We start from the raw sequence: 23,612 nt of genomic DNA on the forward strand, positions 1-23,612 counted from the left end.
GGGTGTGCCCAAGTATTGATCCTCCTGCAAGTACTAAGGCTGTCCTCCATAACGGAGGTGAAAACGGTGCCCATCAACATCATTCCTACGAATGCCCCCTACATGTATGCACCAAAGGATCTTGACCACGACCAGCAGGGTGTCACGATGTGAGTCCCCAAACTAGATCCACCGCGAGCGAGACATGGATCGGAAATAACACGCGAAATGCATAGACGCTCGTAGTGATGAAGGGCCGGTGCATGTAGGAGTCATAATAATCGGCACCTGTATGTACTTGAATCATCTTGATGCTGCCGTTGATCCTAGTGTAAGTGACCTAGCCAGGTTTGAACTCTTCGGAGCTCAAGTCCACCTCGCCCTCACTGACTTTCTTCCTCAAACAACACCTTCTCCTCCAAATCTTAGATCCATTGCCATCTTCTCCCACCATCGTCTTCGAATCCCTTGGCAACAGCCATCCACACCATGTCTCACAACAACGACCCCATGCAGAAGACTTCGTTCGATGTCAGTGAGGACGGATCTGGCATGACTCTACTACACGAACACATGAAAGACTCGTTGATGGCGTCTCGGCGCCCGAGGGCTACAAGCTGGCTCCTGAGAATTGTTCTTGGGGCAGTTGCTCTGGTCTGCAGCATCTCCATCATTTACACGGCCGTGGGCGTACACCGGCTCTCCACCGTGGCTACGGTTGAATATGGTGACTGTGGCCAGACCGAGACGGTCGAGGAAGCCCGCGCGCTGGGCTGCGTGTTCGATCCCATGAGCTGGATCTGGGTGCGCCCCGAATGCTACGATGGCGAGCTGATCGCCGAGTTCTTCAGCCAAACCAACTTCTCGTGGCATACCGAGCCCAAGCTCAAACCCGAGACCAAGTTGAGCATGGACATCATTCACCGTGGTGACCACCCCAAGTTGTTCACGCAGAAGGATTACCACACCGTCCACTGCTTTGTAAGTTGTCTTTCTGATGCATGGACCTGTCAACGATTCTGTTTCTAATTGGCCACCTCACACACAGTATATGATGAAGAAGATGCACAAAGCAATTCTTGAGCATCGGCCTATTGACAGCTACCTAACCGAATGGCACCACACAAACCACTGTGGGCAGGTCATGCTCAACGACATCATGCACCAGGACACGGACTGCGCTGCGCCAAAGATCTGCCCGACCTGGGTCAGAGCAACCTGGACCGCTTGCCGACGATATTAGAGCTTCCAGGTTGTCTTGGGTGCCTGACGCAGGATTTGGACTTGGCCCGGGGAGATAGACTGGAACTTGACTACATAGGTACCTACATCATGTACTAGTAGCGTTAGGCACTATGAGTGCTCTGCATACAGTACATGTAAGTAGGTATTTTAGTCGTTTGTGTGAAGTGAACCATTATCAAGATGGGGCCAGGAGGGATTGACTCCCCGACCACCAGTTCATGCCTCAGGTGATTGATGTTTGGGTTTGCTAAATCACCTGTACCCAGGTAGGTAGGTATCTTATTCTCGACTGCACCAGATCGCCAACGTCAAGCCCTGCAAGTCAACTCCTCATCCCCCCTTAGAGCCTCCAAAGAGGGTCATACCACTGAAACAAATCCACAAAACTCTCCAACATGTCACTTTTCGAACGTTTCAGATGCGGCTTCGCTATCCCCAAGGCAGTGATGTTAGCTACAGGCCCTTCTTCGAGGCAAGGCATCCAGGTCTCCACAGGAGTTCCCAATTTCGCCTATCTCTGTTCCGCTTGTAACTTGTTCGCACCTCCTCCTGCACCTAACGAGAAGCTCAAGACTCGAACAGAGCCCGAGTGGACCGCCAGGTGAACTGGTGTATTGTTGTGTTTGTCCTTGAGATGCATATCGCACTCGCCCTTGCCGGTCTGTAGATGCCGCGAGAGCACGTAAAGCATTTCCTTGGACCCTGACTGCGATGGATGTCTTAACACATCCCCCCTCCTCTCACGGGAAATCTTGAAACCAGAGTACTAGTAGTACTATCCAAGCTACCTACGTACCTAAACAGTGGAAGGAACAATGTCCTTGAGAAATCCGTACCGCCAACCAACAAAAGCCACAAATGCAACCACCAGAGTAAATACGAGAGCCGAGCCAATTCTGGGTCCGCTCTGGGAGACTAGCACCATCTCTTCTACATCTTCGTCATCACCATCAAGAGCCCCCACGTATTCCTCCATACCATCCCGATCAGCAAGAATCAGTGAAACCTCGCCGGCATTCTCAGCCCCGATATAGTCAAACGCCTCTATTCTCGCCCGCCGGAGAAGTCGTCGTCTTTCCGTCACCGATTGGGGCCCACCAAGTCCAAAGAAAAGCTCATCTGACTTGACGTCGACCTTTGCAGCGCCCTTCCCGGGGATGCTATACTGCAAAATGTGCGCCAACGCAACAATACGCACATGGTCCTCCGACATGTTGTAGTTGGGAAAGAAACGCTCCAGTAGGACCCTCTCGTCAGGAGTGACAAGGCCCAATAAGCCAAATATCTTGTCACGAGTGTTAGTGCATTCCGCTCGGTAGTGGCTTATAAGCAGGTCGTAGAGCGGCTGTTGGATCTCGGGGTGCTTGTCGACGTGTCTTGCCATGACCAGCGGCAGGGCACGGAACGCAGCAGTGGCTTGATTGGCGGGATGACCGGGGGTGCTAAAGCTGGCATCATACATGTGCTCGGAAATGCCAGCCGCCATGCAGAGACGAAATTGGAAGTCTGCCCAGTGTACCTTGGAGTTGCCGCAGTACAAGAAAATGTCCTGGCCGAGTAGGAATTCCTGGATTACCCAGACACGAGACCAGTATGGACGATTGGCGAGGTCGTCGAGATCATCGGACCAAGGACACGAGTCAACTTCAAGTGTCTTGATAGGCTGTAGGTGGTCTGGTATAACCATATGATAGGGGAGTCTGGGAAGGCCGAGCCAGACGGAAACGTGGGCTGCGCTTCGGTACGTCTCATCCATACGGCGGACTTGGGCGTTCTTCTCATCGTCGCTCCTCTGGTCGATGCAGATGGCGTCAACCCACAGTTTGAGTCCCAGGTTTCGTGCGTCCTGGCCGATATAATGAAGGCAGGACCAGAGGTTTGGCCTCACGTGGAATTTTTGGCCATTTAGATAAATTATCTCGGTTGCTTGGTCGTTACCCCAGGTATAAGAGACAGCAGTGTAGGCTGGCGCAGCGGCCCGGCGAACTTTAATGAGATCAAAATGCAGAAAAGTGTGCGTGATGGAGATCGGTTGCAGCAACCGAAGGTCTTCGGCGCCGGCAGTTGACGGATACGAGAAGTTCATGATTGACCATGAATAAGTTGAAAGGGTAGGAGATCCGGAGTCAGATCAGGCAGACATTTTATGATCTCGAGTTGCGGGGTTCTTGCAGGTCGTCCCTCATCATTGGATATGAACAGGACAAGTTGACTGGTCCCGGATTGATAGTAGCTGCATTATCCATCTCTCCCTATAGCTTCGTGTAACTAGGTGCCTATAGTCAAACCTGCAAGTAACGAATGGTCCTCCCGCCCACAGCCGATTGTTGGAATTACACAGTGAGGCACAAATCCAGTGCGTATTGCCCACTAGTGATGGGATTCTTGATTGTTGTCTTCCAGATTGACTGACCAATAGTGGTTCGGCCGCAACTTCTTGCTGAGATTCAGGGGCAGAGAGAAAATGGCATCGCTCTCACCGGGAACGTTGAGGTAAAGCACCTCTAGGAGCAGGGGTCTATTCATTGCCCCCGTAGCAAAGATGCGCTGCCCCCGATCCCACCTCTTCATCTATATCTCTGTATCAGGTCCTTGAGGTAAGTAACTACAGGTACTCAAGGATGAATAGGTACAACTACCTATCTTTGTCCACTATAACCATAGTATATTTCAGCGGTTATCCTAATTTTGGTTTGGAATGAGACGACCATTCTGGATCAAAGGTAAAGGATCAAAGGCACCGCTCGAAGTGATGGAGTCCTTGAGAGAGCACCCGGGGAAGTGCTTCCCACTCGACGTATTCGGCATAAAGGGACCGTGACTGGATGGGCTCGAGGGCAAGCATCGCCGGCCCTCGACCCTACCAATTTGCTTGTTTTGTTTGTATTGGCTGCCTTAGCCGTACCCACGTGCAGCCTTTGGGCGCACACATACATGTGGCGCATCGAGTCGAGGAAACGAATAACCCGCTTTGTCTCCTGGAAATTCATCCACCCATAGGTATGGCCCAAGCTATCCGTCTAGCTCCATGCCGTTGTCCTCGAGCGTCTATTTGCGGCACAGGTCCAGCATCTCAGCCCCGACTGCCCCTTCCGCCGCCCCGACTTCCCCCAACCCGACAAAGCAGAAAGACAACGGCTGGACTCACCCGTCTTTGACAGCCACCGGCAGGACTGCCGGATCCGGCACAGTGAAAAAGTGAAGACCAGGTCCATAGCGCGCAATACTGACCAAAGGATGATAGTGCCCGACTCGGGCATAGCGGTACTAGTATAACAATAAAGCAATTGGCCGCTGTGCGAATCGAATTGCCCTCTGCTCTCTCTTACAATCTTCTGCATCAACCATCCCATCTGCCAGGGGTTTCTTCGTATCCCTACTTCTGTGCCTGCTTGGATGTGCTGTCAAGTTGCAAAACCAGAACACTCCCGTCTATTATCGTCAGCAAAGCCAGTCGAGAAGGGAAAACAAAAGCTACACGCACCGCACCGCCATGGCTGCAAAATGCATGACCCTGCCTCCGAAACCCACGATTCCATACTATGCCCCGGCCGATGAGCTCCCCGCGCCTCTGCCAACGATCGACGAGATCCTCGCTTTGTGGTACGGCAAGGATACCCCCCTCGTCTCCTGCTGGCGAACGACCCCTGTTCTCCGCATCCGCGAGCACTTTGCTGTCAAACTCGGATCGAGGACGAGCGTGCAAGAGGGCCTCAACCAGCTCTTCGTGACGCAGGTGACCAATATCCCAGTACCCAAGGTCTACGCCATCATGGAGAAAGAGATTGACGGGGATGCTGTCTGTTTCATCGTCATGGAGTATATCGCTGGGAAAATCCTCGGCGACATCTGGAACGACATCGGGCCGGACAAGAAGCAAGAGATCACGACCAAGCTCTGCGGCTACATGAAGGAGCTGCGCAGCGTCCCTTCGCCGGGCTACTTCGGCTCCGCTTGGGAAGGGCGCTATATGGCCCGGGAGCTTTTAGACTTCCACATGCTCACACCGCATCCGGAGCCCGAGATCAGGGGACCGCACAAGACGATAGACGAGTTCGCCGAGGGTATGTTCCTAGCCTGGAAAAAGATGCTTAGAAGATGGGAGGATTTCACGGGGCGCAAGGGAGAGGATTGGACGGGGCGCGAGGCAGAGGAACGCCGCGGGCAACTCTGGCGGCGCTTGTACCACGCCACGTTCAAGCGGGACAGCACGCCAGTCTTCTCACACGGCGACTGGGAGCGATGTAACATTCTCATGGCCGACGACGGGCGCGTTGTCGTCATAGATTGGGAGAATGCGGGGTGGTATCCCAAGTTCTGGGACCCTTGCAAAGCTTACTCGCATCAGAACCACGACGACTGGGATGACCATCTGTTGCAGATTTTCGGGACCGAGCACGACATTGAGTACACGCTGTGGCATACCCACCTAGATTGCCTTCAAGAGTCCTTGTCAAAGTCGCCCACGGCCCCGATTGCACTCGGGGAGGGTCAGCAGGAGAAGGTGAAGTCAGTGGGGGGAATGGGGGGCAATTGATACTTGTATTTTATCACAGAGCAATATGTAGGAGGAGCGTCTGGGACGGTACTAGTAGTTCTCACAAGGTCGCTTGTTCAAGTGCGTTGGGGTAGGTATCTTAAGGTAGATAGTATATAGTAGGTACCAGCTAAGGTAACCTCAGGTACATACATGTAGTTTCTTTTCACAGTCGAAGAGCCCTAGAAAAGAACTTATCCAGCCAACATGAAACCATTACGAACCAGCCGCACTGGTACTCATATATGACACACTTACCCCCTGCCCGCCCTAGCAGTCTCAATAGTATCGTCTCAAACCACCATCGACGTAACGACGTTTTTCCTCAGTCGCTCCCAGCTCCAGCTCCATGCTCGCACCCTGCCAAGTGCCAACATAAATGACAACCCATCAGAAGGTACCGTCATTGACAGCGTCTTTGCCGAACCGCACAGCCGGGTCGTCGTGGGGGCGTAGCTCTCGCAGCACTCCAGAGTCGCGGAGCCTTTGAATGGCGGCGTCGGTCCAGTTATGGCAACACTCGAGGTCGAGGTCGGCTTCAAGTTGGTCTCGGACTTCTTCATAAGCCCGCCTGACGTCGTCGGGACATGCGTCGCGCCGGACCCGGCCTATGGGGCGCATTCGGGCCGCTGGATAGCGGTGTAACGGGTCCTGGCAAGACTGGCTGGTTACATGTACCCTGACGACCCCCTCTGGCACTCTGCCGTCGTTGCCCGGGCCATCGGGTGTTGTTGTTGTGTCCCCCGCTCTGGCCTGCATGATCTTGACGGAGAACTTGAACATATGGCCCCTGTGGGCGCCGCCACCCAAGGATTTTGGCTGAATGACATCTTTGAGATCGACGTAGAGATACCTGATATATCCCTTACGAGTCAAGCGCGGGACGTGGACGAGAAAGACGAGGTGATCCGTCTCATAGTAGGGTTCGAGCGTGTTGTAATCGTTGTTTGCGTCGCCGCAGCCGTCGCTGTCGCTGTCGCCGGGCTGGGCTGGGTTGTTGGTTGTCATTGCCATTAAAGAGTAGGTATGTTTCTGTGTTGCGTTTCGAACGGCGTATGGTGAATTAAGGTAAGCAATACCGGTAAGATGTTGTCTTGAGGACGTCAGGCTTGGTGGACAAAACCGTTTCCAGCTGTCGCGTCCATCGGTCCATCTTTAGTTTATACTTATATGCAAAACCTACCACCGCGAAACGGTATAATTACTCTATTGAGCCTAGCGAGCATTGCTTCCATCGTCAACTTCGCAGCAGGAGCAAATGTGCAAGGCAGGATCTATCTGGCGGACGAGACACACATGGAGACATGGCGCTGGCTCCTGGGACCAGGCGAGGCGCAAGGGGTTGACTGAGGTCACAATGATTTCTTTGTCTCGAAGCAAAGACGTCCTTCACTCTCTTTCAGAGCTCCCGACAGCGACTGACCGTTGACCCGTGGCCCCTAGCCGGCGCCAAGGGTTATGAGGGACAAAAAGCGTTGAAAATGTGGCAAAATTGAGAATCTGTTGCATGATCGCATCTTCTGTAATCTCCTGACTTGACCTGATACGGTGCTCCGCGTCGACCGCCCGTAACCTGGTGAGTCCTGCCACTCGCTTGGGCAATTCTTCACCTGAAGCGGGACCTTGGTAAACGGGACTACTGTTTTCGCCAACCGTCAGTAAGGACTGGACCCTGGCGCCACGAGCGAAGCTGCAAACAAGCTGTTGTAGTATGGGGACAGGTAAGGACAAGGTGTCTCTTTCACACAAAGATCAGCTCATGTCCTGCTGCATCGGCACTTACCGCATCAGAACGGGAAAAGTTGGTCCAAAACAACAAGACATAGCCAGCTCGATCTTTGTTAACCGCTTCGGTTGGCTGATTTCGGTGTAATCGAGTCATGTGCCTAGTCGTCGAGCGTCCATTCCCGGGGTCGGATCCATAAGGTAGGTACTTACATGTATCTAAACCTCTGGATCTGTCGCAGCCTTGCTGCGGGGGAGAGGCGCCGAGTTCATCTGCCGTATGGCCTTGTCTCTTGTTACAAAACAGAGCCAGAAAGAGTAGAAACATTACCGCTAGCAAGGGACTTCCACCGTAGACCACGCCGCGCTGTAGATTGTACAGGTGGTGGCCACATACGGGCTAATTTTTGCCGTGACCTACAAGTTACCTAAAGTAGTTCGGATTCTAAAGAACCTGCTAACCACTCAAACCCCTCTTGGTACCCCTGGCCCATCACCACCGTGCACATAAACAACTCCACCGGCCGGGTCGCTTCTCCCTCTCCCTCTCCCTTTCCCTCCGCATCCCTCCTGCTCCTGCCTCTCTTATTCTCACCCCAGATAGGAACCCCCATGACCCTCCTCAACTCCTTCTCTGAAACCGCCCCAACCGCATCGATCTTATTCCCCAACACCAGCACGGGTATCGGTTTGCTAGCCCCCGGGCCCTCCCTCTCAAACTCGCCTAGAACCCCTAAAAGATCCCGGAGCAACGTCCCAGCTTTATCAAGCCGCCCCCAATCAGCGGCATCCACGACGAGCACAATCCCATCCACGTCGGCAGCATATAGGTAATCCCGCCATAACTGTTGGATTCCCCCTGGGTGGTCGCGATAGCAGAAGCCTCCGAGGTCGATTGGGTTTAGGACAAGGTGTTTGCCGGTTGTGGTGGTGAGTTTAATATCGGTTAGAGATGTAGATATAGGGAAGAAGGCGAGTGTATGGGATGAACCAGAGCCGGAGCCCGGTTCATGAGCTGGTTTGCGCATGCGGTGCAGGAGGGTGGTCTTGCCGGAGTTGTCGAGGCCGGTGACGAGGAGGGTAATGCGCTTGGGGTTGGTGGTTGGGATGAGGGAGGAGCAGAGGGAATGGAGGGTAGAGAGGGCGGTAGTGAGGAGCGAGGTCATTGTCGTTGTTGTTTGCTGGTGTGGTTGTTCCGGGGTATGTCGGTGTCTGGCCTGGGGAAGGCTTTGCCGCCTAAGGTAGATGGCAAAGTTGAGATACCTGTTTTCTCTGGACCTGTAGCTTTCGAGAGTCTGGGTTGTATAATGATGAATGGTTTGGGTAAGCTTTTTTGTGTTTGGAGGACTCGAATGTTGCCTGATGTCGGTGAAGAGGTACCTTAAGTAAGCGACGAGTCGGCATGAAGTTCAGTTTCTGACCCGATTTGCTCCGCGACTCCGGGCCGTAGCTTATAGTTAGGCCCAGCACCAATCACAACATGCCTTGACCTTCGGCGTGTGCATCTTCAGAGAATTGGAGCACAAAGGGTGATTCACGATGCGGATGGTTGAGACTCATGATACGAGGATTACATGTGATGCCTGTAAACCGACAAGTTGAAGGAAGGGTACCTACTCTAGAGCAATGTCATAGTACCTACTAGTAATCCATAACACCATGTGGAACAAAGTACAAAATTGAACTATATCCGTCCTCCACTAGTCCACGACCTTGAAGTTCGGTCCATTCGCCGTTTATACTTGGGACTCGGATCGTCTTCCCCTGAACCACCGCCCAAGTCGACCAAGCCAACTTCGACCTCGTTGTTTCTCCTGGCCTTCCCGAACCAAGAGTGGTTTTGTTCTCTCTACCTCTAGTTCTCTCTCGAACATGGAAATTCGTTGATGTTTTTGCCCCAAAACTTGTGTAGTGGTTCGCAGCTGTTGTTCCAAGTCCGCATTCTCCGTGGTCAAGCTGCGGTTTTGTTCGGTGGCATCCTCCAACTGGCGCTTGAGCTTGGCAAGCTCTTCCGACAAAGACTGACGTTCCTTCGACGCCAATGAGAGTTTGGCGTCCATCTCCTGTTCAAGGCTGGCGCACTTGGTGTTCGCCGCCGCCAACTGGTTGTCAAGGGCCTGAACCTTGTAGTCGTGTACTTTCTTAACCTTGTGGAGAAGATTCTTGTACCTCTGAGCTTGTACTTCAAGATCCGTTGTTACTTTCGCCAACTTGTCCTCCGCCAAAGTTCTGTCCAGCTCGACTTGCGCTAGACGAGCCTTGAGACTCCCAATCTCAACTGACAGATTTGAGATTTTGGTCTGGGCGTCGTTGAGCTCTTGTTCGGCGACTTGCTTGGCGTTTGTTTCTTCGTCGAGACGGGCCGCAAGATGTGTCTCAGCGGCAAGTTGGATAGCTGCAAACCCCTCCACCATCTCCATCCATTCCTCGGCAAGGTCGTCCTTTTGATAATAGTGGTTGTCCCTGCAAAGGCATAGTTCCGCCAGTTCAGCGAGATCTTGGAGGGTGACTTGGGAGGGGGCCTTGCTTGCTAGCGATAGGAGCCTCTTTTGAACTTTGATGTTGTCTTTGTTGTCCTTATATTTGTGAAATCCGCATCGTGAGCCCCTTCTTTTGGCGCTGCGATTGATGCCGGAGCATTGGATTTCTCCTTGTTTCGCGTTGCCCCTGATGCGCAGAAGTGCATCGGGATTCCACGGCGCAATCATGACCGCCATGCTACAGTAGGTAATGTCAAGAATATTCGGAAATCACTACAGTAGTTGAACAGTTTGGAACAGTTCAAAGCACGACTCTGGGATTTTATCATGATCTGAGCCTTCTGAGGCACCCTACAGCAGTACAGCTTGACATCGCCTCATTGTCCTCAGCTGAACATTCGTTCCCCATTGCATCTGCAACTTAGACGTATTGAACCGGCCCGGTAGCCGCCCTTTGAATTTTCTTGGTTTGGACCAGCATGATTGGCCTACATGCACTGAGGACGGGCAGCGCCGCAGCCACAAACTGTGACGAGACACTTGGCTTACGAGCTCATCCAAGATGATAACCTGCTCAATTCCCTCTCCTCTAACCGGTTTCGGCGCACATGTCTACCAAGGAAGGCTGTCAATTCATGATGGGCTGCCTAGGTAGGTATGTTATATTGGGCGCTTGCGGACTAGACTTCGGGGAACGAGCCGCTGGGTTCTTGACCATTGCTAAGATGCCTAAGATGCTGCCACAGTGCCACTTGCAGGTGCAGATGTCAACGTCACAGATCACGAGGTTTGGACACCGTTACGTGTCGCCGCATCTTGGAAGGACCACATAGGCGTCGGCATCCTTCTCGAGTTCGCCGGTCAGAGGTTGGATCGGTCTGCGACTCCGCGGTTACTAGCTGTAGGTGGCGAGTCTGCAGCCCAGCTACCTGCAAATGACGGCATTGGGAGGGCATGGGCACTTATTGAGCTGTGCCCTTGGTCGGTCAGTTAAACACCCCGAAGAATTATACTTCTTTTCCCTAGATAGCTCATTCGCAACGGACCAAGGCCATGAGGCTAGAGTTCATATTTCCCTGATCATGCTCCGTATATTGTCTCATGACGTTTACGCCGCCCAGAGCAAGCAAATCCTCTTCAGGCTGGGTTCAAGCTCTGTGGAGTTTTCCAGAACCAAGGAACGTTCGTCTGCTGGCAAGGAGGAACAAGTCTTGAGAATGTCCGCAATGATGGCGTTTGCCCCTGTATCCTGTCCGCCGCGTCCTGCTAGCCCTCCTCCACGCCATTTATTACTCCCGTCCCCCCTAGGTTACTTTATCCACGGTGTTACCTAGACTAAACATGCCTTAGACAATTAAGTTCTGAACCTACCTGTACGCAAGCGTCTCACCCGTCTCATAAGCGGGGCTGGATAAGATTCATTTCACCTCTGAGTATAGCCTCATCGAGCGCGAGTGGCTTATTCCTCATACTTGATATGATTCAAACCAAATGAAGGGGGATGTTCGAATCATACTGTATAAAGCACAGAAACAGCTCGTGTGATTCTATGCTACATACGCCTTTCTTTTAAGCATGCCTACCATGTCCGGTGAACGCCGATGGCGGGCCACGGTACCTTATCAATATCAACTCCCAGTTCTCAACAGACCATAACCCCAACGCCCCAAAACAAAAGCCAAGCATACAAACAGCAGATATCCCACACCATACGGATAGCACGCCTGCACACCATCCCATTCCACTGAGGTAATTACCAACCCCAACTCCCCTCCTACTCGAATCACCTCTTATGAGCCATCAACCTCCTCTCATCCCTCATCTCCTCCACCAACTTCGCATGCGCCACCGCAAGGACATTATAAATATTAGCCAGCTCATAATCCCCATTCCACTCAAACCCCTCCGAGCTCCTTCTCGCGACATCCGCCAGCCGGGCATGCGAGCTCTCGGTCAAATCGACATCAATAATCCAGTGCGATTTCCCCTTGACCGGAAACCTATAGACGGCGCGCTTCCACTCGCTGCGGCGCACCTCCATCTGGCGCGCGCGGTCGTACGCCGAGTCGGGCGTCGCCCGCAGCTGCGACAGCCGTTCCCTGGGCGAGTCCGGGACCGTCCATTTCGCGCTGGGTTGTGCCTGGGGCACGCTTAGGAGGGAGGGTTCGATGGTTTGGAGTTGGAGGGCGAGGCCTAGGTTCTCGACCTGCTTTTGGGCGCGGGATTGGAATTGGGAGAGGTCGTTGTTGTTGTGGTTGTTGCGGAGGGTGCGCGCGGCGGAGAGGGGCGGGATTTCGGGTGGTTGTTGCTGGTTGAGCTTGGCCTCCTCCGAGTCTGCCTTATGCCCGTCGGGTGTGATGATTTGCGGGGTGTCGTAGACCGAGGACGCCTTGGTGGATGGGCTGTCCTTGCAGGTTGAGAAATCGGCGCGCGAGTCCGGTTGCGGGCTGTGCCTGCTTGAGCCTGTGCCCGTCTCCGGAGACATGATGACGGCGGAGGAGCCGGCCTTGGTAGCTCTGCCCGACATCGCCGGGCTCTGGTAAGCCAGAGACCCCGGATTGGCCATGGTATGATTCACTGCCGAGCCCTGCGGATTTGGGGATGCATTGCTGTTTGGACGATGCTGCACGGAACTGGATTCCGGGGACATCAGAGGCGATGCATACATGGGAGGAGTTTGGGTTTTCGTGGCGGTCCCAGACACGCCGGGGCTCCGGAACGGATTGGTTTTATTCGGCGACCGGGCTCGTGGAACCGGCGGCGGAGACCTAAGAGGAGATCTGGGAGGAGATCTAAGCTTCACGTTCCTGTATCGAGATGGCGCATTCCTTCTAGAAGGCCGCTTCAGGGGAACCATGAACAGGTCGGTGTCGCTCTCGGATCCGACGGGCTCGATAAGAGGAGCCGTCTCGCTCGTGATAGAGCTGTCATTGGGCCTGAATTCCATAGCCGTGAACATTTCGATCGCTGTTAGTAGACAAAGTATGTATCAGATGATGATTGTTTCGAAACGATCGTTGATCATCGTCGATCATCCGGGGCAAGGAGCCCGCTTGTTTATACGGCAGCACATCGCGAGCCGACCTGCTTCACTTTCGGGTCGCGATGTTGTTGTGCGCATCCGGCGACCACGGCGGACGGGAAATGACCTGAAGGCAATGTTTCTGGCCTTTCGCAGTCTTGGGCCTGAAACGGAGAGTTGAGTCGCTTCTGCTGCCCTGAGGGCCCGAGGGCACGGGTCGTGCAGGTGCCCATCTGAACTTCAGCAATTTGGGACAATGGGGAGTTGGCGTGACACAAAATTGGTGCTTTGGGACCGGCATTGGCCCGCGAAGCCATTCATTGGATGCGCAGCGGGAAGGATGGCCAATTGTGGTGACCGCGAATTGCGCGGTGCAGAGATGCAGTGGCAGTGCTGACCGCGGCCTTGGGACGGCCTGCGTGGTTGCACTGGTTGGTGTGAAACAAGCCAGTTTGGAGCAGCCGCGTCTGGAACTCGGTTGCTGTTCAAGAAGCCCAGGCCCGGCCGATCGAGCGACCCCAGGCGAACGATTCCAGCCGGTGGCCCGCTGATAGCCAGCTGTCAGACAAGACACCAACACTTGGCGAAATCCAGGGGGAAAGTAAACAAAAAGCGAAGGAAAGAAACAAAAGGATGAAAAAATAAAATGAAAATATGGAGGACAATTGGGGAAATGAAATTGGAGAACCAACATATAATACTATGTAGGTACCTGTTAAGAAAGGAGTGAAGAAAAGAGTGAAGAAACGCAGGATGAAGAGAATAAGCTAGGTAACATGACGCAGAAAACGACCAGGAGTGACCCAAGGAGTCAGATAGACATTGAACCTACCAGGTAGGGGAAGACGCTGGATTGTGAATCAGTATACATGCTAGTAGTGGGTCGGAGGTTTCACATTCTGAACTCATCAGCAGAGTCGACGTGCCTGGCGAAACAGATTTTAATTCCCCTTGTACAAGTACAGTCCATCTTTTGCTCGATATGCACACCAACCTGCGAGACTGCCTTCATACTTCTCCCTTTTCAGCCTTGTATACAAGGATCCAGACCACCTTACCTTAGAATGCTCCCAGAGAACGAAAGGGAAGTCAACATGATCAACCAAATCCATCTTGAGCATTCTCCCTCGCCCTTCAATTTCGCCAAACCGGCCCACTTCCATCAAACAACATCCAGCTCGTCCCAGGGCCGCTGCACCAGCTGCTCCATCGAAGCAACCAGATCATCCAACAGGCGGACCGCGTGCTCCTTCCACGAGTCGAAGGTGACAATCTCCAACGTCAAGTTTTCCCCTTGATGGAACGCCTGAATCTTCCATTCCCGCAGTGGTTCTTCGTACGGGTAGATGGTCTCGAACCTGGCAGTCAGATCCAAAAAGCGCAGGGCCTCGACGTGCGCCACATCCTGATGAACGACCGAATCGAACCACGTCACGGTCTTGGGGTCCCAGTCCGTACAGTGCCGCACAATCTCGGTCAGGCCCATGCAGTCGTGCGACGCCGACATCATGTGCTGGTGCTGCAGCGCCACAAGCAGCTCGTGACCAGTCCGGATCGGCGGATTGCTGTTGAAACGGACACGCGTTGGGGCGTACTGCCAGCAGGGACCGGTGATGGAGTTGGCGTCGGGGATGCCCGGCACGTCGACGCCTCGCCCGGAGGCAACCTCGCCGAACACGACATCGTTAACACCGAGAAGACGGGCAAGGGTTAGGGCCCAGGCTGCGGAGGGCAGAGTGGCCACAGTGATGTCGCGGATCCGGGTGGAGATGTCGACGGTTCGATGGATGGCGAAGTGTCGTCGATTGGTGACGGGCGTGTGAGGCTTGAGGACCGAGATGCCAGGCGAGCCGGCGAGAAGATCGCGCCAGTAGGGGATTGCGCGGGGGATGCTGTCCTGGAGCGTATGGTTGACAAAGGCGGAGAAAGGGTATGAAACAGGAACCGAATCGGAACCTTGGTATAGCTGATGGAGCTGGTTCAGGAAAATGGGGAGGCAAATCTCATCATACTGAGCATGAGACAGGCGGAACACAAGGCTGCACCTCGTTCCGTTTGTTACAAAGAACCACTTGACAAACGACGACCCATATGGAATCCGAGTTTGTGCATCGAGTCTGGAAAGTTGACGGGCAAACGAGTCGACGTCGTCGCCGTCGATCTCGTACTCGACCACAGGAACAATGAAAGGGTTTTCCACAACAACGCTGTAGCACACGGCATCAAGGCGGACGAAGACTGTGCGGAGTATCTCGTTGCGCGCCATCAGTTCCTGGCAGGCGCGGAACATTTGGGCCTTGTCCACGAAGCCCTCGAAGTGGATGAGCTCGTAGCGGATGGAGAACCGCGGGAGCTCCACCGTTCCCTGTACGGCGATGTCCTGCAAGGGACGCGCAGGGAGTACATCGGCGATTTTCCACGACTTGTTCTCAAGCGCTTCTTGGATGCGCTCCATGAAGGAGTTGAAAAGCAGCGAAAACGGTCTGTAGTCAGCCCTCACTGGAGCCGCGGACACACCCTGTTGGGCTGCCACAGCGGGGGCAGGCTGCATCACGTTGGCCATTTCGTAAAGAGTCCGATTGGCAAAGATTTGGGCGACGGTAAGCTGCATTCCTTGTTGGCGCGCTTCGGAAACGAGCTTCATGGCGGTGATTGAGTCACCTCCCCTGGTAAAGAAGCTGTCACCAAGGTAAATCTTGTCTTGGTCAATATTCAGCAGACGGCTCCAAATACTCCGGAGTGTTTTTTGCTTTGTCGACGTCGCCGAGAGAGCGGGAGCGGTGGTTTGCGGTCGCTTCACTACTCTCTGCGCATCGCTTTTTGCTGGTTTTAGGATGCGAAGCGTGGAAGTGTTGCAGTGTTCAGAAAAATCCAAAGTTGCAAGGCGCCCAGTCTTGAACACGCGTGCCTTCCCTCCGTCCTGCTCGCCCCGGTGCGTACCTTCCGCCTTCAGTTGCATGAGCCACCGGGGTTCACCAATGGCCACGGCAGGCGCGCCCAAGGCTTTCCGCGTCTCGACCAGTAATTCGCCCGCTGCTCCTCGAGGCAGTGGCTGCTCGCAGTTTGCTGCTTCAACAATCCACGCGCCCTCAATGTCCTCGGCTGACAATCCGAGCTCAGCCAGGTTTTCACCTTCGAGAACGACCTGCTGACTCAATTTCTGCACTTCTCTCTTGTCGGCGGTGGTCAAGCACTCCACATCGCCGACTTTGATCTTCTTTCCTTCGGGTTCGCAGAGCTGGTGCACCACTGTGCGCAATTGCTCCAGCACCCTTCCCACTGTTTCCTTGTCCACCGTCCTGGAATCGAAGCTGGCCATGACGAAGAACCCATTTGCCGACAGCGAGCACACCAGCATGAGAGCGTACGTGTTGAATTTGAGGGCTTCCTGCGCAGCCTCGCTGTCGCCGGCAGGCACGAGCCCATTCGCCGGAGTCCGCTCATCCACCTTCACGTCTCCAGCTGCGGGGTGCAAGACGAAGCCGGTGCGCAGCTCACAAGCTTGAAGAGCATCTTCGCTAAGTCGTCGAATGTGCTGTAGCCCGGCGTGCTCGTAGGGAATCTGCGTGACGCCCTGCTGGGCAACGGATTGCAAGTACTCCTCCACAGTGGCTTCCCGATCAATGCATATCCGGACGGGGATGGTCGTTATCATCGGACCCTCGATCTCCTCAGCTCCCACAATCGGCGCATTGCGGCCCGTTAGCGTCTCACCAAAGACGATGTCCATATTGCCCATGCAATACTGTGAAGCGACCAGCGCCCAGGCGGCGCGGATAACGGTTGCTAGCGTGACAGTGGCATTCGAGCACATGGGGAGACGCCTATCCTTGAGAGAAATGTCAACCTCAAGCAGCGAATCTGCCTGAGTTTGGTAACCTTCGAAGGGCAGGCGGGGGAATTGTGGGCCTGTGGCACCGGCGAGCTGGTCACGCCAGTAAGTATCGCAAGCGACGCGGTCGAGTTTGCTGTTGAGATAATGGATGAAGTGCTTGAATTCGGCAGCGGGCTGTCGTGGCTGAACGCCTTGATAAACTTGGTTCACTCTCTCGACGATTAGGGGCATCGACCAGCCATCGTAGAGGGCGTGATGCATCGTGAGGACAAAGTGGGCGTTCCCACCATCGCGGATCATGGCATAACGAACGAGAGGCTTCCCAAGGTCCATCTGCTCGTCACGGTCGTTCTCAAGGTACTCGGCCAGTGAACTCGCCGACCGCCAGGCAATGGGCTCCTTCACCACGACCTGCATAAGGCCGCGCTGCGACATTTGGATGATGCGGGTGCGAAGGATTGCGGAGGTAGAAGCGACAGTATCGAACGCAGCTTGCAGCTTGACCGCTTCCTCTAAGCTTCCCATTTTCAGCACCCGCTGCGCGACATATGCCTCTTTGACTTTCGCAGACAGGGCCATGAGCGCTTCCTGCAAGGGAGTGCAAGGGTACATGTCTTCAATATCCGCCTCGTCCACTCCGCAGTGCTTGCTCGCCTCGGCGCGTGCTTCATCAACTGGCCAGCTGCTATCCAGCAGCGAGAACGGCCGAACCATCTCTGAATTGCTGCCCCCTTGTTCCGCTGATACGATCTTCGCAACGACCGCCATGTCCCGAAGGGCTGGGTAGCGGAATACATCCGCAACGGTCAAGACGACGCCCTCCGTCCGCGCAGCAGCAACAAGCCTCATGGCTCTTAGGGAGTCGCCGCCGAGAGCGAAAAAGTTATCGTGAACGGAGATGTCGACTTGGTCCCCGAGTACTGACCTCCAGATACCTTGCAACGCACGTTCTATTTCCGTCAATGGCTCCTCCAAATCAGTGCGCTTGTTTCTGCGAGATATGTTGGCGATCTGCTCTCGACTCATAGCTGCTCCAATCTCGCGGAGCTTCTTCCTGTCAATTTTGGCCGACGGTAGCACTGGCATGTCCCGAAGCGGGATGTACGCTACTGGCACCATATACCGGGGAAGCACGACACCAAGCGCCTCATCGATCCCGCCCAGTGCCTTTGCCAGCTCGTCCGAGAAGGTAAGGTTTTCTCCGGTAGGCTCGTCGGTCAATCCACCCAAAGGCTGCGGCTCAACTAAAAAGGCTACCAGGGTGGGCTCGCCTCCGTCAGGTCTGATCACCTCGGCTGCTAACTTTATTCCGCTCGGTAGGGAATGGCGAAGGTGATGCTCGATTTCTACGAGCTCGACACGCTGTCCTCGAAGTTTGACTTGAGCATCCTTGCGTCCGACAAACACAAAGTCTCCTGAACCACCACGGTCGTATCGAACGAGATCCCCAGTCTTGTAAAGTCGTCCCCGCCTCCCGGGAACGGTGCCGTGCCCTGCTGTCAGCCACGCTGGGTCTTCGATAAAGACTTCAGCCGTCTTCTCCGGCTCACCGAGATATCCCATCCCTACGACAGGACCTTCCACGAGCAGTTCTCCCACGGCACCCACGGGGACCAGGCGGTCGTGGTCCTCCGGATCGACAACCCAGCCTACCGCCCCAACCCCCTTACCAATGTTGCCAGTGGTGAAGAGTTTCCTCTGGCTCCCGTGCTTGGCAAATGTGTTGTTAACTGTGCAGCCGACCGTGCATTCGGAAGGTCCATATGCGATAATCACGCTGGTTTTCCCTTTGCTCCAGGCTGCCGCATCGGCAGCAGAAACAGCCTCGCCGCCCAGCCCCAGCACATCAAGATCGGCGATCACGCTGGGATCCAAAACACGAGCTACGCTTGGTGTCATGTGTGCCATGTTGGCACCGCTCGACCTGATGGCGCCTCCAAGATCATTCATCCTGTCTGCGTCGGACGGAATGCAGATTGTGCCCCCAACAGCAAGAGTGCAGAGCATGCAGTCGATGCTGACATCAAACGCGTAGCTTGCGAACTCAAAGACCCGGGACGAAGAAGCATATCCGACGGCTTCTGCTCGCGGAATTGCTCCGCTGGTGTAGTTGGCATGAGAGATGACAACTCCCTTCGGCTTACCCGTACTGCCGGAGGTGAATTGAATGTACAAGGGTGATGTGGCAGTCGGAATGTCAGGCAGTGGGGCCGGTTCATCTTGGGTATCCAGAAGAAAGGACATCGATTCCTCCGAGAGAGTCACTACCTTGCCGTCTCCGGGGACAAGGCGCTGCGCCAGTTCCGACTGGGATGCAGACGCTACGACGAGCCTGGCTCCAGTCTGTTCCACCATGACCTTCAATCGGGCCTCCGGCTGGCTGGTCGGATCGGTGAGGGCGAACGCGCCGCCGGCCTTGATGACGCCTAGCAGCGCAATTACTGTCCAACGGCACTTCTCAAAGCACAACGGCACAATGGTACCGACGGTGAGGCCAAGTAAGCACAGGTGGTGAGCAAAACAGGTACTCATTAAGTCGAGCTCGGCGTATGTGAACTGCCCGTCCCATGAGCACAAAGCAACTTTGGTCGGGTTGGCCACGGCTTGCTCCGAGATGATGTCGTGCATCGTCCGGTCAATGATTGGAGGCAATGAAGCATTCCAGCTCCATATCTGGTTAAGGTCCCCCGGCAGGGGATCGAGAAGTCTTCTCAACGGCAACTCAGGCTGTTTTGTAATGACATTGAAGAGCTCGATGAAGGTGTCTAACTTGTCGCCAGCCTGCTGCTCCGACAAGGGGACATGCTTGTTTGGCCAGAGTCCCCACAGGGTGAGATTGCCCCTTTCTCTTGACACTCTGAGCTGAAATGTCCATTTCTTGATGATGTCAGCTCATGCCTGAGACACCTGCAGCATGTTTGTAACACCTACCGGTGAATCTACGTCAGATTCCCCCTTGCGTGGACAGCCTGACACTGCAGGCTCATCTAAGAAGAACAACGATTCGGGCGACGAGGACTCGATACTCCGCGATGAGCTCCGCACTGCTCCAAGGAATGCTGAGACAGGCTCACTGGTCGTGCGGTTCAGCGTTAGGCCGAGGGCGGGAAGTGAGAGCCGGACCGCCGTCTCAGTTCCGTCGACAGACGTCGAACCCCATGTGAACTGCTCTACTGGGTTGTCATCGCTCCGCTCTCTTTGGAGCAAGAGCGTCCATGCGAGGATGAGCTCGTCACGGCAAAAAGCGTCGTTGAATTCGTCGCTAGGAGAGTTGGAGACAGACACCGTTCTGGTCACAACCTCTGGAGGTGTGCTTGGGGCCCCGAGGTGCATGACATCGCGGCGCAGGCCGTTTCCCAGGCCCACCAAACCCGGGGCATGCTGTGCAAGATGCATGGTGTTGGTAACGCTGATGGGGACTTTCCGGGTAATTCCGTGCTCCCTTTTGCCGCCGCTGCAACGGTTGGCGACCCTGCAGAACGGATCAAGGCATCGGCTTGGGGTAGCAGATGGGGTAGCGGCCTGTGTGTCTTATTTCAGACGGCTCCTAACGAGGCACTGGAAGTGAAATGGGCTCAGGGGAGAGGAGCAGGACATAATCCCCTCTTCCTTTGACGGGATCGGAGAGGAGATGGGAAGAGCAACGCATGCGAGTTCGTAGCGTCACTTTTCACTCTAGGGAAACTCTTGGGACTCTAGGGCAAGGTTGGATCCATCCATCCTCGCTAAGGCCAACAACCTAACCGGGCTACCCCTAGCCGAGGCTGGCCCCCTACGATCGGACCCGCAGTGTCCACCACACCGACAGCCTCCATCGGGACCCGCCATTGTAAGCCCTGCCCTTGTTAGAGTGCACTGGTCGTCACGGAGTAACTAGTCCACTGTCGGGATCACAAACCCTGTACTCCTGCGGCATCGTCCAGACTCCAGAGCATGCCGTTGACCGAGGAGATGAGAAATGTGGCCGAGTCACAAAGAGCTGGGGCTGAGTCCCCCACCGGAACGAGTAAATCCTCGCCATGGGGTTCGACCCAAGCTCCAAGAGATGAAGGTGGGTGCCTTGTGCCTTGTGATGTCACGTTGCGGAGGGACACGACCGAGGTCCAAGCCCGTTTCTGGCCGAGTGGCTTGTTATTGGACAGGGATTTGATGCGATATGTCATCGTTGGCGAGTAGTCGCGGGTTAAAAAGCTGGGTTGCGAGGGTGCATGTGTAAGGAAAAAGGGAAAGGTTTGCCCGAGTTGGTGGTGTAAGGAAGTGGGGAGAAACGTTTGAAGGCCGACAGGGGTGGACGGATCAGATAACTTTAATGGGCCACTGCCGATGCAACCGGAACTCCACCACCCTTGTGCGACAGGGGCCCAGTCCTCCGGCTTCGGGAGAGGGGCACGACAGCGGGTTGTGCGCGAATTTGCAGGTTTCACCAAACCACCATGACGAAACAACGCCCACGCGGTTCCCGGGAATCGTGATTGGGTTTACTCGTGACGGTTACGCAAGACGTGCGGGATCGGGTAGCATATGATGTTGACTCGACTCAAGACAAGATGTACTTGTACCGATGGATCATGGATGCGTGGTGATCATCGCTGCACGAAATGCCGGCCGGAGCCTCAGTCAAGCAAATGACAGCGTGATAGGGCGGTTTACTGGCCCTTGTGGGACTGAGCTTACGAGTCACGACGGTCGGGAGGTCTGAGACATGCCTCGCAGAACCGCGGTGATTTACGCCTCAAAGGTATCATTTGGAGCATCGGAGAGGCATAGTTTTCTCTGTTCCAGTCTGCTCTTTAAGTCTTTCTTTCCAGGCTTATACTCATCTGCGTCAGCTACCCATCACCACCATCCCTAGTAGCGACACCATCACCCCTAGTAGTGAAGAGGAAAAGGCGACCGAACCATGCCTTTCGCCATCTTACCCGCCCTGATCCCCGACATACGGGCAGTCTACGACGTCTATTTTGCCGCCTTTTCGGCGGATCCGGACGGCCGCCGGCTCCTTGACATCCTTTTCCCCCACGGGTGCTCGTCGGACGAGTTCCGCGACGCCCACACCAAGGGCACGCTGGCGTGGTGGCACTCGTCGGATACCCAGTACACGTTCAAGTGTGTGGACCCGGCGAACGGCGGGGAGATTGTTGGTATGGCACTCTGCGACGTGTTCGTCACGCCCCGCAGTGAGGAGCAGCGCAAGATGCCGGAACTGGGGTGGTTGGAGGGGGAGAATAGGGTGAGGGCGGAGAGGGTGCTGGGGAGCCTGTGGGAGGCGAGGGAGAGGATTTGGGGTGGGGGGAGGTATATCTGTGAGTGTTCATTCTCTTGATTGGCAAGGTTTGGAGTGGGCTAGGGGTTCTCTCCTCGCGCGCCGGGCTCGCTTCATGTGATGCATTCCTTCAAACCAAACCCAAAGCCAAGGCAGATGCAGGATGGGAGCAAGTGTGTGTGCTGCAGGGTGGCGTTGAAGCTATTGCGTTGTGGCGTGTCTGACTGACTGAACGAAAAAGACATCCATGCCTTTGCGGTAGACCCCAAGCATCAGGGCCGCGGCGCGGGCGCTGCGCTGGTGCAGGCCCTCATCGATCTCAGCGACAGCACCCAGCTGCCCATCTACCTCGAGTCGTCGCCCGGGTCGTACGGGCTGTACAAGAAGATGGGGTTTCAGCGGGTGCCTGAGGAGGTGGCCAGGGTCGTGCATGAGGCGGAGGTACTAGGCACGGAGAAGGACGTCGAGGTGCCGTTGATGATTAGGCTGCCTATGGCCTTGACGGCGACGGCAGTGAAGGATGGAGGGAAGAGTGTGGAAGATGTCTACAGGGAGTGGTATGCGCAAAATGGGCTTGGGGAAGGAGGCCATGGGGACGGCAGCGGGGAGAAGGTCAAGATAGTATGAGGTGAAAATTCAGAGCTTTTGGCCTGTCAAGTGCGATGGTCCACGGGTACCAGACTATTGATGAGCCGCATTAGGGCTCAGGCTGTCGTGATCGGACAGCTCGGCTGCTGGAGGGAGGGTGGGCATCTCGTACCCGACCTTGGTAGCGCCGGTCTGCCGAGGCATGCTCACCTTATTCGTAAGGTACGTATCCATACGTTACTGAGCTCATGAAGACGGCATTCTCCTACAAGTTGCTACAGCCGCAGAGGCTCAGGCATTTACATAACTCGGATATGTCTGTGTGCACTTGCGAGTGTCATAACCATCATTTCACAGGTGATCTGAGCCCCTGTCAATACTTCGGCCAGCTTCGGGATGTAGGGCAGTCGTAAGGAGCTGAGGGCCTGCGTTGTTTAACAGTAATCCCTGATGAGGGATCTGATAATCTTTATCTGATCATCAAGATAATGAAGGATCCTACGTGTGTGGAGCTTGTACGTAATGAGTTGGGCGAGTTCACAGGGCACAGGGAGGGTGGGCTAGGTAGTGGAGATGGATGTCCTCGACCCAGACGCAAGGGGTATTGTTGCTTTGGATACGGCGGATTGGATGATGCGACGAAATGACAATCTGTTTCATGGCGAGCTCGTTACCGAAAGAGGAACCCGAGTGTGTGCGTGTACAACATTGCACAGCAGTGACACCTTATTAATGCCTGCATCCGTGCTGAAGGGCGCTGCTGGCATGCTGATATCCTGAACGCGTGCAGCCATGCACTGTCAGATGCCGAGGCAGGTACTACACTAGTGACTGGAATTCGCGAGAACTGCTGCAGGGGAAAATTGGTGGTCTCCACTGATTTCGTAAGGAACGAGATATGACAAGGAGATGAGCGTGAAGGGATAATTAAAACAGGG

The 23,612-nt window shown here is 54.8% G+C and overlaps 10 protein-coding genes across 10 annotated transcripts; 3 read left to right on the forward strand and 7 right to left on the reverse strand.

Annotated features, from left to right (window-relative positions):
* Positions 1–735: 735 nt before the first annotated feature.
* Positions 736–1,132, forward strand: N656DRAFT_674599 (uncharacterized protein; the record flags this gene model as incomplete). Its single annotated transcript, XM_064810470.1, has 2 exons — positions 736–960; positions 1,028–1,132. Coding segments are annotated over 2 exons (330 nt in total), but the record flags the coding sequence as incomplete, so codon positions are not given.
* A 1,800-nt stretch (positions 1,133–2,932) lies between these two features.
* On the reverse strand, positions 2,933–3,310 carry N656DRAFT_720051 (uncharacterized protein; the record flags this gene model as incomplete). Its single annotated transcript, XM_064812421.1, has 1 exon — positions 2,933–3,310. A coding segment is annotated over one exon (378 nt), but the record flags the coding sequence as incomplete, so codon positions are not given.
* Positions 3,311–4,732: 1,422 nt separating this feature from the next.
* On the forward strand, positions 4,733–5,852 carry N656DRAFT_763327 (uncharacterized protein; the record flags this gene model as incomplete). The annotated part of the gene is made up of 1 exon (XM_064813293.1): positions 4,733–5,852. The coding sequence occupies one exon, from the start codon at positions 4,733–4,735 to the stop codon at positions 5,759–5,761; it is 1,029 nt and encodes a 342-aa protein (XP_064665045.1). The 3' UTR covers positions 5,762–5,852.
* A 299-nt stretch (positions 5,853–6,151) lies between these two features.
* N656DRAFT_802659 (uncharacterized protein) lies at positions 6,152–6,769 on the reverse strand (the record flags this gene model as incomplete). Its single annotated transcript, XM_064818268.1, has 1 exon — positions 6,152–6,769. The coding sequence occupies one exon, from the start codon at positions 6,767–6,769 to the stop codon at positions 6,152–6,154; it is 618 nt and encodes a 205-aa protein (XP_064665046.1).
* A 1,062-nt stretch (positions 6,770–7,831) lies between these two features.
* On the reverse strand, positions 7,832–8,872 carry N656DRAFT_785261 (P-loop containing nucleoside triphosphate hydrolase protein). The gene has a single exon (XM_064816341.1). It carries the CDS (start codon positions 8,650–8,652, stop codon positions 7,915–7,917), a length of 738 nt encoding a protein of 245 aa, XP_064665047.1. The 5' UTR covers positions 8,653–8,872; the 3' UTR covers positions 7,832–7,914.
* A 198-nt stretch (positions 8,873–9,070) lies between these two features.
* On the reverse strand, positions 9,071–10,236 carry N656DRAFT_785262 (uncharacterized protein). The gene has a single exon (XM_064816342.1). It carries the CDS (start codon positions 10,201–10,203, stop codon positions 9,223–9,225), a length of 981 nt encoding a protein of 326 aa, XP_064665048.1. The 5' UTR covers positions 10,204–10,236; the 3' UTR covers positions 9,071–9,222.
* Positions 10,237–11,749: 1,513 nt separating this feature from the next.
* On the reverse strand, positions 11,750–12,913 carry N656DRAFT_720018 (uncharacterized protein; the record flags this gene model as incomplete). Its single annotated transcript, XM_064812417.1, has 1 exon — positions 11,750–12,913. The coding sequence occupies one exon, from the start codon at positions 12,911–12,913 to the stop codon at positions 11,750–11,752; it is 1,164 nt and encodes a 387-aa protein (XP_064665049.1).
* Positions 12,914–14,150: 1,237 nt separating this feature from the next.
* N656DRAFT_719985 (acetyl-CoA synthetase-like protein) lies at positions 14,151–20,156 on the reverse strand (the record flags this gene model as incomplete). Its single annotated transcript, XM_064812414.1, has 2 exons — positions 14,151–19,700; positions 19,755–20,156. The coding sequence occupies 2 exons, from the start codon at positions 20,154–20,156 to the stop codon at positions 14,151–14,153; spliced, it is 5,952 nt and encodes a 1,983-aa protein (XP_064665050.1).
* Positions 20,157–20,358: 202 nt separating this feature from the next.
* On the reverse strand, positions 20,359–21,089 carry N656DRAFT_510266 (uncharacterized protein). The gene is made up of 2 exons (XM_064809897.1): positions 20,722–21,089; positions 20,359–20,659 (listed from the first exon to the last, which is right to left on the reverse strand). The coding sequence occupies exons 1-2, from the start codon at positions 20,984–20,986 to the stop codon at positions 20,499–20,501; spliced, it is 426 nt and encodes a 141-aa protein (XP_064665051.1). The 5' UTR covers positions 20,987–21,089; the 3' UTR covers positions 20,359–20,498.
* A 143-nt stretch (positions 21,090–21,232) lies between these two features.
* Positions 21,233–22,787, forward strand: N656DRAFT_840394 (acyl-CoA N-acyltransferase; the record flags this gene model as incomplete). Its single annotated transcript, XM_064818942.1, has 4 exons — positions 21,233–21,561; positions 21,653–22,126; positions 22,328–22,643; positions 22,745–22,787. Exons 2-4 carry the CDS (start codon positions 21,724–21,726, stop codon positions 22,785–22,787), a joined length of 762 nt encoding a protein of 253 aa, XP_064665052.1. The 5' UTR covers positions 21,233–21,561; positions 21,653–21,723.
* Positions 22,788–23,612: the final 825 nt, after the last annotated feature.

The sequence above is a fragment of the Canariomyces notabilis genome (genome assembly GCF_033297395.1).
Source record: "Canariomyces notabilis strain CBS 508.74 unplaced genomic scaffold N656scaffold_42, whole genome shotgun sequence".
NCBI classification, from domain to species: domain Eukaryota; kingdom Fungi; phylum Ascomycota; class Sordariomycetes; order Sordariales; family Chaetomiaceae; genus Canariomyces; species Canariomyces notabilis.

Excerpts from the sequence above, each read along its gene's own strand:
- N656DRAFT_785261 (XM_064816341.1), bottom strand. The coding sequence starts at position 8,652 with ATGACCTCGCTCCTCACTACCGCCCTCTCTACCCTCCATTCCCTCTGC.
- N656DRAFT_785262 (XM_064816342.1), bottom strand. The coding sequence starts at position 10,203 with ATGGCGGTCATGATTGCGCCGTGGAATCCCGATGCACTTCTGCGCATC.
- N656DRAFT_510266 (XM_064809897.1), bottom strand. The coding sequence starts at position 20,986 with ATGACATATCGCATCAAATCCCTGTCCAATAACAAGCCACTCGGCCAG. Across the intron at positions 20,660-20,721 it reads CGATGCCGCAGGAGTACAGG|GGCTTACAATGGCGGGTCCC; the intron begins GTTTGTGATCCC and ends TAACAAGGGCAG.